At 39.2% G+C, this 16074-nt stretch overlaps 1 protein-coding gene across 2 annotated transcripts in view; it reads right to left on the bottom strand.

The window, feature by feature from the left end:
- Positions 1 to 12727: 12727 nt before the first annotated feature.
- The window catches only part of LOC306866749 (death-associated protein kinase 2-like), a 32439-nt gene continuing 29092 nt past the window's right edge, over positions 12728 to 16074 (bottom strand). Inside the window, exons 10-12 of one of the 2 annotated variants that reach the window (XM_079412078.1) lie at positions 15920 to 16009; positions 14913 to 14984; positions 12728 to 14741 (exon numbers count right to left, since the gene is read on the bottom strand). In XM_079412078.1, the coding sequence (XP_079268204.1) occupies positions 14616 to 14741; positions 14913 to 14984; positions 15920 to 16009 (288 nt within the window). In that variant the 3' untranslated portion in view covers positions 12728 to 14615. The remainder of the gene's footprint in view (positions 14742 to 14912; positions 14985 to 15919; positions 16010 to 16074) is intronic. The other variant, XM_079412077.1, reaches the window with a different exon arrangement.

Below are 16074 nucleotides of genomic sequence, written 5' to 3'. Positions count from 1 at the left end.
GTCACCGGAGACCAATTAACAGAGCACACAACCAACAACTCGTGCCCAATGACATCAGCACAGCCCATGTCGGTCGTCTCAGGTCTTCAGAAAGATCACAAAGACACAAAGTCATCTCCCAAAGAGGCCTGAGTGAGGACAGGACTGGGTTGAGAAGGCTGACTCATAGTTACTTGTACCAATTTAGCTCTTCCTCCCTCGTGGGAATATCCTGATTGGACTAAAGTTGTGTGTCTGAACATCTGACGCTCTCAGGGAAAAAACAACTGTCTGTGTTCCTCCTATTATCTCCCAAAAGATTTTAATATCAAGAGGTTCCCTATACTCAGTGGTGGAAAGAGTACTGAAAAAATATACTCAAGTAAAAGTACCATTAGCTTCCAAAAAATGTAGTTTGAGTAGAGTAAAAGTACTTGTCCAAAAAACTACTTGAGTAAGAGTAAAAGAGTAGCCTATTTAAAAGTACTCGTGAGTACTGAGCTGTGGATTCTACCCCGTCATAATAAACGCTGTACACTCCACTGTGACCCTGGACCACAAAACCAGTCTTAAGTCGCTGGGGTATATTTGTAGCAATAGCCAAACATATACATTGTATGCATGGGTCAAAATGATAGATTTTTCTTTTATGCCAAAAATCAGGACATTAAGTAAAGATCATGTTCCATGAAGATATTTTGTAAATTTCCTATTGTAAATATATAAAAACTTCCTTTTTGATTAGTAATATGCATTGCTAAGAACTTAATTTAGACAACTTTGTAGACGATTTTCTCAATATTTAGATTTTTTGCACCCTCAGATTCCAGGTTTTCAAATAGTTGTATCTCAGACAAATATTGTCCTATCATAACAAACCATAAATCAATGGAAAGCTTATTTGCTCAGCTTTCAGATTATGTAAAGATCTCAATTTTGAAAAATTTACTGTTATGACTGGTTTTGTGGTCACATTTAAAAAAACGTTGTACATTCTGTAATTCACATTATCTTGTTTGTCATAAAGAATGAACAATTTCTATCATCCAACAGTTTTAATTTTCACTGCCAACTCTTTAAAACATATCAAAACAGCACGGAAACAGTATTCAGTTGAAGAAAAGATGAAAGTTATTCTCAGTACAATTATCACCATTTAAATCATAAAGTTAGAAAAATGGATTTAAAATCATGTGTAAGGCCACTGAGAGCATGCTGTTGTTGCACATAAAATATTAATGTTTAGAACAGTGCAAATACAAACACCATTAGAAACTCATAGTTCAGCATCACACACCATGATATGGGTTAAAATGAGAGCCCATTTCTCTCCAAAACGGAGCCAGTTTTAGCATTTTGCAATAAAGAAATAAGAATAACTAAACTTGATTATTTATGTTACAATTTTAACATAAATGCACATTGTTCTAGAAGGATGGCATCATGCCATACCTTTTACACATTTACTCGAATTGTTATGTTGAAAAAAACAATTTGTAAGGAAAAATGCATTAAATAGCCAAGTATTTCTGGGGAAACTTTTTCAAATGAAAACACAAACGCACGCGGTGGTCTCGGTGGATCAGCAGCATCCACAACTCAATGGAACAAAAAGTGTTGAACTTGAAAACTGTTCATGCGCGAGTGCACTTGCTAAATGAAGGCAGATTGTATAAAATGGATAAAAATAAATAAATAAATAATTATTAATGAGCTGCAGTTTTATTACATCACGGGCTGTCACAGATGCAGTGTATTAACGCCACGGGTCATCAATTAGTGCAGATTGGTCCTCAATTTGAGTACATTATTTCAAATCGTTTTACAGTGTTTCCAACACACTTTTTCACGCGCGCATCATGCGCTCAAACTCATCAAAAGTCAACAAGTTCAACAAAGACTTATCCAAGTGACTGCAGAACGCACGCGCGCGCGCGAGAGAGAGACAGCGCAGATCGGGGATTTACCGAACGTGGCACATGCAGGCGTTAACCCTGCACGCAATACCCGAAACCTCACACCACATTTCAGGTCGTGTAGATAGGCAAGCAAATATACAATCATTTATAAGCAGAAATCCGAAATTTACCTTAACACATTAGAGGAAGATGTTGCTGAATTGATGCTTGAAGAATGCACTTCCAGCAGCTGGTGGTTAAAGTTTTCTATGCACATTGATTTGACGAAAGTCACGAGACTGATTACTATCTCTCTATCCAATCACATTAATGGATAAAAATAAAATTAAAATAAGCATGTAACGACCACACACGGAGGAAAATAGAGGAGTACAAGTACCGATACATCACTTAAAATGTACTCAAGTAAAAGTAAAAGTACCAAATTTTTAAACTACTCAAAAAAGTACAATTACTGATAAAAACTACTTAATTACTGTAACGTGAGTATTTGTAATTCATTACTTCACACCCCTGCCTATACTGTATTATCTACAGCTATTGATAAACACGTCACAAAAACATATACAGTATCTGGCATTAAATAATTATTTCACGAATTCGCCTGCACATCCAGTCCTGCTGGTTAATGGCAAACGAACTTGGCTTGCTGTCCTTAATGGAGGCTCGAACCTGAGGCACCCGAGTTCAACCCCCATTTCGGTACTGCCTAGAGGGAGAAAAACAGGAACAGAGGAGGAGATGGGGAGGTGGAGGGATGTCGGAAGACTTGATGCTGGGATGGTACAATCAATGAGCCTGCTTATACAGGCTCGTAATGATGATTGACTGGACTGAAAGATTAGGTTCCTCCCAAACCTTCGTTTGGAACTTCATATTTTGGGATTCACTGATACTGATGCTGTTAAGCCAATGATTATTATCATCATTATGGCTGATAACTGATATACAGCTAATACTACATTCTATACTTTTTTGTCTGTGCATTTAAAGGGATAGTTCATCTAAAAATGAAAATTCTGTCATTAATTACTCACCCTCATGTCGTTCCAAACATGTTAGACCTTGTTTCATCTTCAGAACACAAATTAAAATATTTTTGATGCAATTTGAGAGCTTTCTGACCATGCATAGACAGCACCGCAACTAAAACATTTCTTTACAATTTTAACTATTTTCAATATTTTAACAATGTTGCGTTGCTGTCTATGCAGGGTCAGAAAGCTCTCGGATTTCATAAAAAAAAAAAAAAATTAATTGTATTTGTGTTCCGAAGATGAATATAGGTCTTACAGGTTTGGAATGACATGAGGGTGAGTAATTAATAACAGAATTTTCATTTTTGGGTGAACTAACCTTTTAATATAAAACAATAAAAATCTAAAATCAAATGTTGTAGGTAAATTTAGGCATCCTGACATTATAACGTACGGTATTAAAAATGGGTAAATATCTTAAAGATTACATTTAACAGATATTCAGCAAAAAAATGTACTTTGAACATATAACTATTACGCTTTATTCAGTGTGTTACGTGCCGTTTCTCGAATAATTTTTTCTCAGAATTTGCTGTTATATTTCACAAATAATTACAAACAAACTGCAAGTAGCACAAACAAAAAGACTGAAATACTATTTTCTTGTAAATCATACTCTGATAATCTTGTTTTATTTACAACTTCAAAAAATCTTCTTTTTTTTTTTTTTTACAGTGAACGAGAGCTCACAACTGGAAGCAAACATTGGCCGTTTTACTTTTCTAGGGCATGTTTTGGTGTCTTCACCACTCCGGCCCAAGATTCGCAGTCATGCCTTTAACCCAGATAAAGCCAAAAGGCCTAATGGTCCCCCAGAGATCTAATGCCCTAGATATGCCTTCTGCCCCATTTCTGCCAGAGCAAGAACCCTAAATCAATGTTACTGAGAAACCAATTAATCACTTTTCCAGCTGGGTCAATAATTTTAATCTAATACTTAGTAATTAGGAAAGGAAGACAGCAGTGTCCTGAGACTGACCTTCTAGACAAGTGTCCAGGGGTTGTTTATCAATAAAGTAGGCTTTCTGGGCTAATTTATTTATTTATTCGGCTAATCTAAATCCTCGTTTGAGCCAGTACAAGGCAAACAAAACTGATCCAAGACTTGCACATTTAGTCCACCAATACGTGACGCATAAACAGGTAGGGAACAGAGTGACCTGAGCGGGCATGTCCATTAAGCATCTATTCTAAGAATAGGATACACACACGAGTCCTGAATGAATAATGGCGAGGGCCCTCCAGGAACTCATCTCCTCAATGCCGTCATCTGACCAAAAACCAACCTAATGATCACACACACTGAGCCAAAGGATGTCATGCATGATTAATCACAAGCAGCTCCTCATCTTCATATATTTCAGCAGCACTCAACCATCTACAAATCCAATTCTGATATCAATTTCAATCTAACACGTCAAATGTAGAGGAAGATGTCAAACACATTATTTTGCATTTAATAGGAATATCAGTCCAGTAGTTGTTCAACTACTAATTGGCTGGTTAATGAGGTGGACTAGCTGTTGTATTTTTTTTTTTGGTGAAGCTCTGAAGGATGAAACGTATTTGCCTTCAGTAGTAAATTCAAACAAAATTAAAATTTTTAATTGATACATTACACATTTCATGTCATTTTCAATAATGCATTGACCTAGAATAAAATGTGCCCTGTTTTCAGAAATCTGTTTACATTATATCATATATGGCATATTACACAATATAAATTGTGTATTTAAATGGACTCACTAATCACAAACAAATATGAAATAGGGTCATTTGTTTAGCATTTGTCAGAACTGGCTGTTCAGTACATCGGTGGGATTTCCATGCTATCCAAATGTAACATTTGCTTACTAGCATGCTGCCCACGTCCAGATGGTAAGAGTTTACAGTTCAGCCCAATAAGATCTGAATCACACAAGTGTTTCCCAGAGATCCTGTGTACATATGAGTGGCTCCCCATTTTCTGTTCTTATATAAACTCTGTTCCATTTTATTTTGTTTTTGCCTGGTTTGAAATAAATAAACTTTTCTGAATCAACAGATTACATGTCAGGCACTCTACATCCTTAAAAATGTCACTTTTCCATATGTACATCATAAAATATTCAAAATAATAGTCTTTTCTGGGCTGAAGAATACAAAGGTTTTGGGTAAGGAGAACATGAGACGCCTGTGAAATCGCTCTCGGTTACTTACGTAACCTCGGTTCCCCGAAATGAGGGAACGAGACATTGTCATTGCCGCTCTTAGTAAACACAGCTTAGGTCTACAGGACCTAGTCGAAACCATGTAAAAGTCAGGGGGGGGCATAGCAACTAGATGATGTCGCGTCAAATAGTGTTATGACCTGCGCTTTAAATGTAGTCAAAAACACTTTAGGCACATAACCTTTTCTAGGCTTCAAGGTGAGTCTGCAATCACCTGGCTCGAATTCAATACACGAGTGGTCAATTGAAAGCGCCTGCAGGTCTCCAACTCGCTTAACAGAGGCCAGCGCGAGCAGGAGCGCTGTCTTGAGAGAGAGCGCACGCAAGCTCGCTGATTGTATGGGCTCGAACAGGGGTCCCATGAGAGCGTCAAGCACAAGCGCCAAGTCCCAAGTGGGTAGAGTAGAAGGGTGAGGAAGGTTCAGCCTTTTTACTCCTTTCAAAAAACGTATGATCAGATCATTTCTGCCGATTGGGCGATTTTCGACATGCACATGAAAGGCTGCTATAGCGGCAACATACACTTTCAATGTGGATGGCATACGACCACTATCAAATCGCTCTTGGAGGAAGTCAAGAATTATTGGTATTGGGCAGTTGACTTCTCCGTTTCTGACCACGTCCCGAAGGCTGGTCTGCCATCGCATACGGCTCCCCAGCCCATGCTCGATGCATCTGTCGTAACATTCTTTCTCCTGATCACTTGGCCAATACGAACACCCCGGCGATACAGAGTCATATTGCGCCAAGGGCTGTGGCACCTGGCTCTTTAGCTAGAGCTGAAGTGGTCACATATATAGGGGCCCTAGATTGCACACTGTCAAGGCAGCAGCCATCTGGCCAAGCGTCCTCTGAAAGCATTTTAGCAGGGAAGAACGACCTAATTTGAAGACTGCAAGAGTGCTTATCAGTTTTTGTGAGCGCTCCTCCGACAGACGCACTCGCATATTGATCGTTTAGTTCAGTTCCACTCCTAAAAATGAGATGTTCTGGCTCGGTACCAGCATGCTCTTTTGCATATTTACAGTCAGTCCTAAGCTCTGGATATGAGCGAGGAGTCTGAGTTTGTCGCTGAGCAGCGTGCTCTCTGATTGGGCTAAGACTAGCCAGTCGTCGAGATAGTTCAGGATGCGCATTCCGCTCTACTTCAGAGGAGAGAGAGCAGCGTCCATGCATTTCGTAAACGTGCGAGGGGCCGGACATAAGCCGAAGGGCAGGACCGTGAATTGGTACGCTATCCCCTCGAATGCATATCTCAGGAAGCGCCTGTGGCAGGGGGCTACCTGAATGTGAAAATAAGCATCCCTTAAATCCACGGAGATAAACCAATCTCCCGTTCTGATATGTGATTTGTCTCAGCATAATCATTTTGAACAAGCTCTTTGAAAGTGCGCGATTCAGCAGTCTCAGGTCCAAGATTGGGTGGAGTCCGCCGTCTTTCTTTGGCACCAGAAAATAACGACTGTAGAAGCCGCTCTTGCGGTCTGTGAGGGGTACTGCCTCTACAGCGTGCTTTGCGAGAAGATTGCGTATTTCCTCTCGCAGAACAGAGGCATTCCGCTCCCGTACATTGGACATTAACACAGCGTTGAAACGGGCGGTCTGCAGAAGAACTAAAGCGCGTAGCCGTTCTTTATTGATTTCATAACCCACTCTGATACCCCTGGCAGTGCCTGCCACGCTTCTGTGAACTGTGACAGCGGGCGATGCGGACTGCACACCGTGAGGGATAACTCACCGTTGGGGGGCGGGGAGTTTAATACCACACGAGTGTGAGAGTGAGTAATGGGGGAGAGGGGAGTGAGAGGAGGAAAATTGGCCTGATATTGAGGTGAGTTTTGTATGTTTTTCAACTTTATTGCACTGCATAGTGGAACAGTCAAAACACAAACATGACAGTTGCTCTCGCCACCCGCAACAGGCAGGGGGGCGTGGTGAGCACACACAGTGGAGCGAGTGGACTTCTTCAGTGGCTTGTCTTCGGCGCTGGATGCAGCTTTCCTCCTCTGAGAGACAGCACCAGAAACGCGGCTTCGATTCCGGTGCCAGTGGTCCGCCGTTTCTGTCAGGGCAGGGTCTCTGGCCCTTTGAGCCCTGATGGCGCTTCGGCCACGGTTGTCTTGACCTCACTGCCGGCTCCTGTTCACGCCAAACAGCAGCAGAAGAGGCGTGCGGTCTTCCCGCGTGCTGCGCTGAGGAGGAGCGGGAACGCACAGGAGGTTTTGCGTGCGGCACGCTTTGGCAGGAAGTGGCTAATGGCTTTCGACTGCTTCTGCGCTTCAATGAAGTGCTCTGTGAACATCTCCACCGCCGCTCCGAAGAGACCTGAGGGATTCACGGGAGCGTCTAGAAGGGCCGTTTTCTCTGAGTCCTTTAACTCGGTCATAGTAAGCCACAGGTGATGATCTAGCACCACAAGATTTCGCATATTGCAAGCTCTCACCTTCGTCGCTCTGAGGGCCAGATCCGTGGGGCGTCAGAGCTCTTTAAACACTTCAGGGTCCGGCCCGTCCTCATCCAGAGACTTGAGCAACTGGGCCTGATATACCTGCAGTATCGCCATCACGTGCAGTGCTAACGCTGCTTGGCCCGCCGCGAAGAAAGCCTTGCCGGCGAGATTTGCAATGGCGCGGCAAAGTTTAGAGGGGAGAGACGCGTTGTTTCTCACTCTCCAGTTCGCCGTGGCTGAAGGACAGAGATTGGCATCGACGGCTTCTTCCATGGGGGGGGAGTTTGACATACCCCACTTGGTCAGATCCGTCCACAGAAGACAGGAGGGAGAATCCCGGATTATGCACCCGACTGTTCCATGACTTTTTTATCTCATTGTGCACCTCGGGGAAAAAGGGGCCGCGTCTCCGCGGGGTGTCTTTTTGGCTGTGATCCGACTGGAGGTACCACTCGTCCAGATGGCTTTTGGCCGGCTCAGCAGCAGGCACCCACTCCAAACCGAGCTCATCCACTGCCTTGGACAGGACGCTTAGGAGCTCAACATCACTATGATGGAGGTCTCCTGTGTCGCTGCCGTGGAGTGCAGTGTAATCCAGCGGGCTGTTGGACCACTGCTCTCTCGCAGATGCTGCCACCGAAATGGCATCATCCTCCTCGTCAGCGCCCACCATGGCACCGAAAGACACCACATCTTGAGCGTCGGGGGAGGGGCGGAGATCAGCGGTCATGAAGCGCACTGGAAGGGGACCTGCAGCAGGGGGGTGAGGAGCGCGTGGTCACTGAGCCGGCGTGGGCTCGTCACCTGATCCTGACAGATCCGCATCAGAAACTGGTGGCACTTTCCTCCTTGGCTGGAAAGAGGCTGCAGAGTTAGTTGGGCGAGTTCATCACCTTGGACGATGGCCACACAAAGCCTGAGTGTCCGAAGACTCACATCCCCGCAGTGGGGGCAGTCCGACCCCCCAAGAAGACGCACAATTCGTGGCCATCAGAAGATTCGATTGGCTCCGTACAGGAGAGGCAATTACGAGTCATCCTTGATTCTGAAGCTCCCTGGAAGACAGCAGGGGAAGAGAAGGCATGTCCGCTGCAGCGTGTAGATCACGGTGAGTAGTTCTTTCTTGATAGGCTTCTTGCTTCTCGTAGAAGGTTGGCTGAAGAAACAGATTCTGAATGGATGAAGTACAAGCACTGCCTTATATAGAGTGGGATTCCCGCTCATATTTCGCGCTCTTGAACGCCATTGACCAGTTTCGCTGGCGTGATTCAATAAGGCTTCAGTAGTATTAGAGGGAAATTTATTTCCCATAGCAATGTAGAGTGACCGAATTGAAGGGGAACTTAACAAACACCTCACATTTGTTTGGGACTCTCACACTTAAGAAAGAAACAGCTTCACTTTAGCAAAATACATGCCATGGCTATTTTGCTGTTAATTTTTTTAACCACTTGCCAATTTTAAATTACCTGTGTAGTAATACTGCTACACACGACGAGAATGAAGTTTTAAAAGCTGAAGTCGTCTCCCACGATGAATGTCCCCGTAGAATCCAGCTTGTCTCGTGACCTGCAGAAGTTTTTTAGAATTAGATTTAATCATGCGCTTCCTGTTTTGGCCAACAGAGGGAGACATTTGTAATGGTTTCAGTGATATGTAATTGAACATAATGTCTTCTGGCACAGGGATTTTTCCCCAAGATGGAAATTTGTTTTCAAAACGAGCTAATATATCTTAATATGTGTCTATACTAGAAGTATTTTAGCACGAAAATTTGATTTCTTTCTTATTTGTCATACATTATCACTAAGTAGTCTACCAACTATCTTCAGATCATTATTCACATTATGTAGGCTAGATATTATATATATATTAAACTTAGAAAACAGAAATAAATCTTTCAAACAACTATTTTAAGATTTTCTGTCTGACTCAGTCTGGGAACAGAAAATCAGTTAGAAACCATAATCTATTAATTCATGCATTCATAGCAATGAATGCTAGATTTGCTGCTATTTATAATATACATTTGACACCATCTACCAGTGATTGAGTGAGAGGCCAAGACAAAAACACATATTTTGTTAGAAAATGCAAGAAGTAGGCCAAAGATAAACAAAAACATATAATGAATTAATTTGCCCATAAATCAGATTATTTTTGTCCTAGTAAACATCAGTGTACTGAAATATGGGATATACTATGTCTAACCACTAGGTGGCAATGTTATTACAATTATCCCACTTCTAGTGTGTGCTGATGTTTGGGTATATGATCGTGACTTGCATCATGTTATGAATCATTTTAGTAATAAATGACGCGTTCACTGAGAGCTCAAATAGGCTATATAATATTTGTAAAATTATTTGTATAGCATAAGGCAATTTGACTTTGTTTATCTTGGTAGGTTAACACTTCACTTCACACGGTATGTTAACATTATTTCACAGTTAGTTAGCAAGATTTGACTGTGTTTGAGTAGAAATAGTAGACCTACATCTGTTTTGACATTTTATGGTGTTTTTATCGAAACCCAAAGGCCCTTTTTAGTAATTAGGCGTGTTTGAGCTATACAACGTCACATGCAAATAATTGGTGGAAATATGTACAAGTTCTTATGTAAACAATAACTCATAGTTTTAGGACAGGTTTGCCATGGCATAGGGCAAAAAAAGATAGGTTTTCATGTGTTAACATTTCCACAGAAGCAAAATCGTGATCCACCCACCTTAAACTTACGGCAACATTCCAGCAACTGCAATTCATCTTTTCTTTATAAGAAATAACAGATATCAGTTACACTGCCCCCTCTAAACTGATCCAGGGCCAGTTAATAGTTGCTTTAATGATGCTATCGTTGTTTAAAACACCACACTGGAAACAGATCTAAGAAAAGCTAGCAAGCTATCATCATAGTTACTGATTTCTTCCATCATTTGACAGAAATATGATGTTGTACGCCTCTTTGGAAAGACATCTGTGGAAATGTACAGTATGCATACATACCAAGGGTGTTCATTAAACTATAGCATGAAGAATCATTGTCGAAATGTCTGAATGAAAATAAAAGAACTCTTATGAAACCAAACATGAAATAGCACACTTACAATGCAGAAATGCTCCACCCCAAAGCTCTTGTATAAATAATCATTGATAGCATACCTGGTGAATTACATTCTATTCTTCAGGTAAGAACTCAATCAGTATATTCAATGAAACAAAAGACACCAACCCAATGTGAGTCATTATTGATGTTAATGACGTTATTTACAACTTCTGGAATCTCATCGAATAACATGCTGGCTGAGCATAACGGTACATTACCAGGACAAATTGGATGGGATAATGAAGGATTACTGAATATTTAGGCCAATGGTCTGAAATGGAACACTGTTGAAACACTTGGCAATATTCAGCTCATTATTAGGAGTGAAATGAGCGAAAATCCATTGCAACACGTAACAAAAACATTCTTCTCATAAATAGCAAGGCAAGAATAAGGAAACACTTGTTCAGTTTCTAGAGTACTCGTTTCTCTGTCCAGCCTGATTAGGCAGGAGAGATAAAACCTGGTTCACTTCTTCCGCCTGATGCCTTTTACATTACCACTGGCCTACTTCTCTAATGGTAGTTTATTTAGTTCAGGTCAAGTTTTACCCGCAACTGCATCCAGCTTAATTGAACCCAAATAACACTGCTGTTGTGAGACGTGGACAAAAGTCTCTCACCAACAGACTGATTTAGACACAAAAGATTTGATTGCAGTCAGACTATGAATGATAGTAGACCAGCAGTCAATTCATTTACAATACCAGTCTTTACAGATTTAACAGAATTAAAAATGAAATGTTTTAAAACTGTATAGACAAACATACATTCTTCACAAAAAATGAAGAAGACCCATGGCAGATTATCATTGAAGTAAAAAAAGTTTTAAAAAATGAAAAAAAAAAAAAAAAAAAGAAGTTTAAGTTTATGAAAATGCTTTATGAACAATATTTTATATAAAATATATATTTTATGTTACACGTTGAACTCTAAACCTGCTAGAAAATCAAAGCCATAAATCTAAACAAGCTGTGTTCCAATTTGAGGTTGATATCTCAAAAAATGAGCTCTCAGTAAGATTTTGTTTGGGCGCAGTACCAAATTTTCCCCATTAGATGCCAGCAAAACTCTGCTGGTGCACACAGTGCTTGGATTTGTGATTTACAGTAGAGTTTTTCTTTCTCAAATATTACAAGCACACACACTCAATTTTTTTTCTGACACACATACAAACCACACTCTGACATCTATACCAACACACCTACACAATTATAGCTGCATTATTTATCCAATTGGCTCTATAATATGCAGAAGCAGAAAACAGGAATAAAGCGAGTATTTGCTTTATAGACCCTTTATAGACCAAACCTGAAAAAATGGCACCATCTGGTAAAAAATAGTAAACAATTTAATTTTGAAGCCTTGCCAACAGAATGAAAGCCTATTAACAAAAATTGCATCATTTTACAGTTAAACGGCACTGCGATTAAAAATAGCAGTTTTAATGGGTTTCAATGGGGACATTTTTGTCCTAAGGTCCTGAGTGTGAGTATTTTTTGTACGGAGGGTAAAATTGATTTTTTTAAGGAAATGAGGGTGAAATATTAAAATTCCAATAAAAATAAACACCTGAGCCAAAATTTAAGCAGTTGGCATTAACACAGGCACACTTATAACAAAAAACAAAACTGAAATGGACAAAAATGTCCATAAGGTCGCACAAGGGTTAAGATATTATTATTATTATAGATAAAGTTAATATATCATAATATATCAACTAACTACATATTGTACAATTATTAGGTAATAATTAATGCATTAATTATTAAAGTTTTAATGTAAGTATTATTCAAACTATTACGATTTGAGTCAAACGTAATATTTTAGAGATTATTATTCTTATATAATATTAACAAAATTATTAATATAATAACTAAGAATATCTAGTCAGCACACAAGAACTCTGCAATACTCTTTTCAAAGCATCCCAGGATGCACCTCATGAAGATTTAATGAAATTCTTATTAAATTACAATTTCCTGACTTCATTAGTGGATCATAAATAACCAAACAAGAACATCAATAAATATATTAATAATTTATTACTTCTACTACTTGAACAAAAGGGGCATTTTTTATTCTTAGTAAACTTTTTTAATTTCACATTAAGTGTGAACAACATATTTTATATGTACAGTATAAAAGTTTGAACATACAATATTTTATATCAAGAGTATAAAATAAATGCATATAAGGGATTTTTTTCTTGAGGCACATTACTTTCCACTTCTGGTATAAATCTGGCAGATTTATACTGGTAAACAATACAGTTTTGTCCCCAAACACCTGCAATCATGTGACTGGTGCACAGGAAGTGTTGTAATTGTAAATTAATTTGCATTGAACATAGTCCTGTTTATACACATAAATGTATTTAAACACATGTATGTAATGCATAAATATGCACTGCAAAATGGTTTAAAATCGATTAAGGTTTAATACTTTAGCAAAAAGAACATTACTGATTTTTTTTTTCTAACAATGTTTTAATGAAATAAAATGAGAACTTTTGAGCCCCTCTCATTTATAAGCCCATTGTACAGAATACATTCATACAGAATACAAACACTTCTGATGGTGAGGTGTGTGAAGCATACTATCAATCACATTCAGGCTCAAGGCACTGTATTACAGACAATTTACACAGAAGCAACTATAATTTTCTTTAAACTTTTGACCAATAGGTGGCGCAGTCCTGAAACATCTCAAGTACCACAATGTCCCAATGATACAAAGTTTCTTTTCACAATCCAACAGAACTGCCAACAGTTCCTGCTTGTCCTTCCCTGACAGAGAGTTGGACTTTTCAATGCACCAAAAAAACACAATGATGTAGCATTATACCTGCCCTGATTTCAATAAACACATTTTTGAAATCAAAATGAATGGCATCTAATACATTATTAATATCTTAAGAGTTTTACAAGTCATTGTCAGGCTTGATATATGACCTAATTTTAATACACTTAAGCACAAATACACTGAGTATAACACTGGATTTCAAATCCAGCCCATTTCGCACTGACTTGCTTTGTCAAATGCAAATTTAAAAAGGTGCAGTCACATTAGTGAAATTTTTCACTTAAAATATCACTTTCAAATCAAGCAGTTTTCGGTTGATCACTGCAGTGAATTTGTGTGACCAACTTGAACCCGATGCAGGAAATCTTTGACCCGCACACAAAATTCCTGACCACAGTAGCGAAATTTCGCACGTCCATTGTGAACTGTCACTAGTAGCGACATATAAAGCTCGGCTCATAAGTCATTTTCAAACCAAGTAGCTTACTTAATTTGCCTGAGAAGTTTAACCTGTTGCGAAATCTGAAATTATTTCGCCAAACAGTAAATGTGACCGCACCTTGAGAAAAGAATCTGCGCAATAAAACAATAAACATAAAATTAACAAATATCATACAGAATAATGAAGTTGGCTATATCACTCATGCACTTTTGAAAGGCAATAAAATCTGAAGACATTTCAATAAAGGAATGCAAATATGTTGTGGCACATATTACACTGCGAAGGCCCAAGGCAAAGTGGCACGAGTGAAACATACATATTTTAATATTATACAAGTAAACTTTACGCACTTAAACTTGTAATATATCCAGTAAACTCTTCCTTATCCCATTATGTACATTGATACATTTATACAGGGCTTTAAACAACATGAACAAATGTTTTCTTTCTATATTTGCCACTCTTTGTATCATGTTTACAGACATGCTGACGAATAATAATTGCATCTCTATGAAGACAAACAAGCCACATTCAGACCTCAACATGCTTGCCAAAAACCACTCAGCTTGTGTGCATTTAGAAACGGCAAACTCGCCGCTGGTTCGCCTCAAAACCAGCATGCGGCTGGGATGTTTATATTGTGGACAGTTGGAGGAGCAGCAGGAGGTTTCAGGAAGTGCTACTTCTCTTCCTGGTTCGAGGTTTCCTCAGCCTCACCTCCTCCTCTTGATCGCTCTCACACTCTCTTTCGAACATGGCCACCGTTCGACCTACGTAGCCCATCTTGGGTTTGTCCTGTAAACGATATTGACCAACATGCCAGACTCTTGGGTAAGACATCCCTCTGAAAATCTGGTCATATTATTTGACGATTTGCCTGGAGACTCCTGTATGTACTACAGCCAGACAGTTATCTATTTTGGAAATGATTAATGGAGTAATAATTGAGCAGGGTCCATGAAATACCTGTGCTTTGGTGGGACCTTTCTTCATCATGCGTGTCAAGTGGTTGCAGAGGGCCACGATTCTGAAAGAAAGCTATTGGAGAGCATGGAGAAAACTTAATTTTGGAATTTTTAGACTAAACACAACAAAGGTTCAAAAGTCTGGAGTCAGTAAGATCTTTTCCAATTTTTTTGGGAAGAAATTAACTTTTTTGTTCAGCAAAGATGCATTCAATTGAACAAAATTGAGAGTAAGGACATTTATAATGTTACAAAAATTTCTATTATTTCTATATCAAAGAATCACGAAACTTGTCATGGATTCCACAAAAATATTAAGTAGCACAATTGTTTTCATCATTAATAATAAGGCTTTTTTTTTTGAGCAGCAAATCAGAATATCAGAATGATTTCTGAAAGATCATGTGACACTGACGTCTGGAGTAATGATGCTGAAAATGTAGCTTTGCATCACAGGAATAAGTTTAATTTTAAAATATATTGAAATAGGAAACAGGTATTTTAAATTGTAATAACATTTCACAATGTTACTGCTTTTTACTGTATTTTTGATTAAGTAAATATACAGCCTTGGTGAGCATAAGAGACTTTGAACAAATATAGGAGTAAATTCTAGTAGTATCACAGTTTCCATGTGCCATAAATAAATTCACACATTAAATTGGAAAAAAAAATCCTTAACATTTCTGTCAACCCTGTTAAATATCAAAATGTTTTAGGGCTAAGCTCTACAGGGTTGAATGGTAAAGTGTCTTATAACCGCTTTAGCTATAAAATATCATTGTATCTATCCATATTTAGAGTCAGTATTCTTGTTCGCATCCTAAAATGCTACTGCAAGAGAAACCTCAAAAAGGTCACTGTCCCACTCCCCATGTCCCAACAGAGTTGAACAGAAAGTGCAGGAAAACATATTAAAATTATCTGTAAGAAGTCACTAGGGGCACATATAGCACTATTTCCATACGCATTTAGCATTTTGATGGCAAAGTGATGAGCAAGTCCTACCTGCCACCTCCTCCGGGCATATTGCCTCCTGAAGTTCTCAATGTTCACCACAGATTGTCGTCGCACCAGGGCTTGTCTGGGGTTTACGGGCTAAAGGAAATACAATCACAGTGTTATAACCATTCAGTAAGAGTCTTTGGATTTCCCCAGTTTAT

The sequence above is a fragment of the Barbus barbus genome (assembly GCF_936440315.1).
Source record: "Barbus barbus genome assembly, chromosome: 48".
Classification (NCBI taxonomy): Eukaryota; Metazoa; Chordata; class Actinopteri; order Cypriniformes; family Cyprinidae; genus Barbus; species Barbus barbus.
Note: the sequence above shows the minus strand (reverse complement) of the source record. Positions and strands in the feature narration are given on the sequence as shown.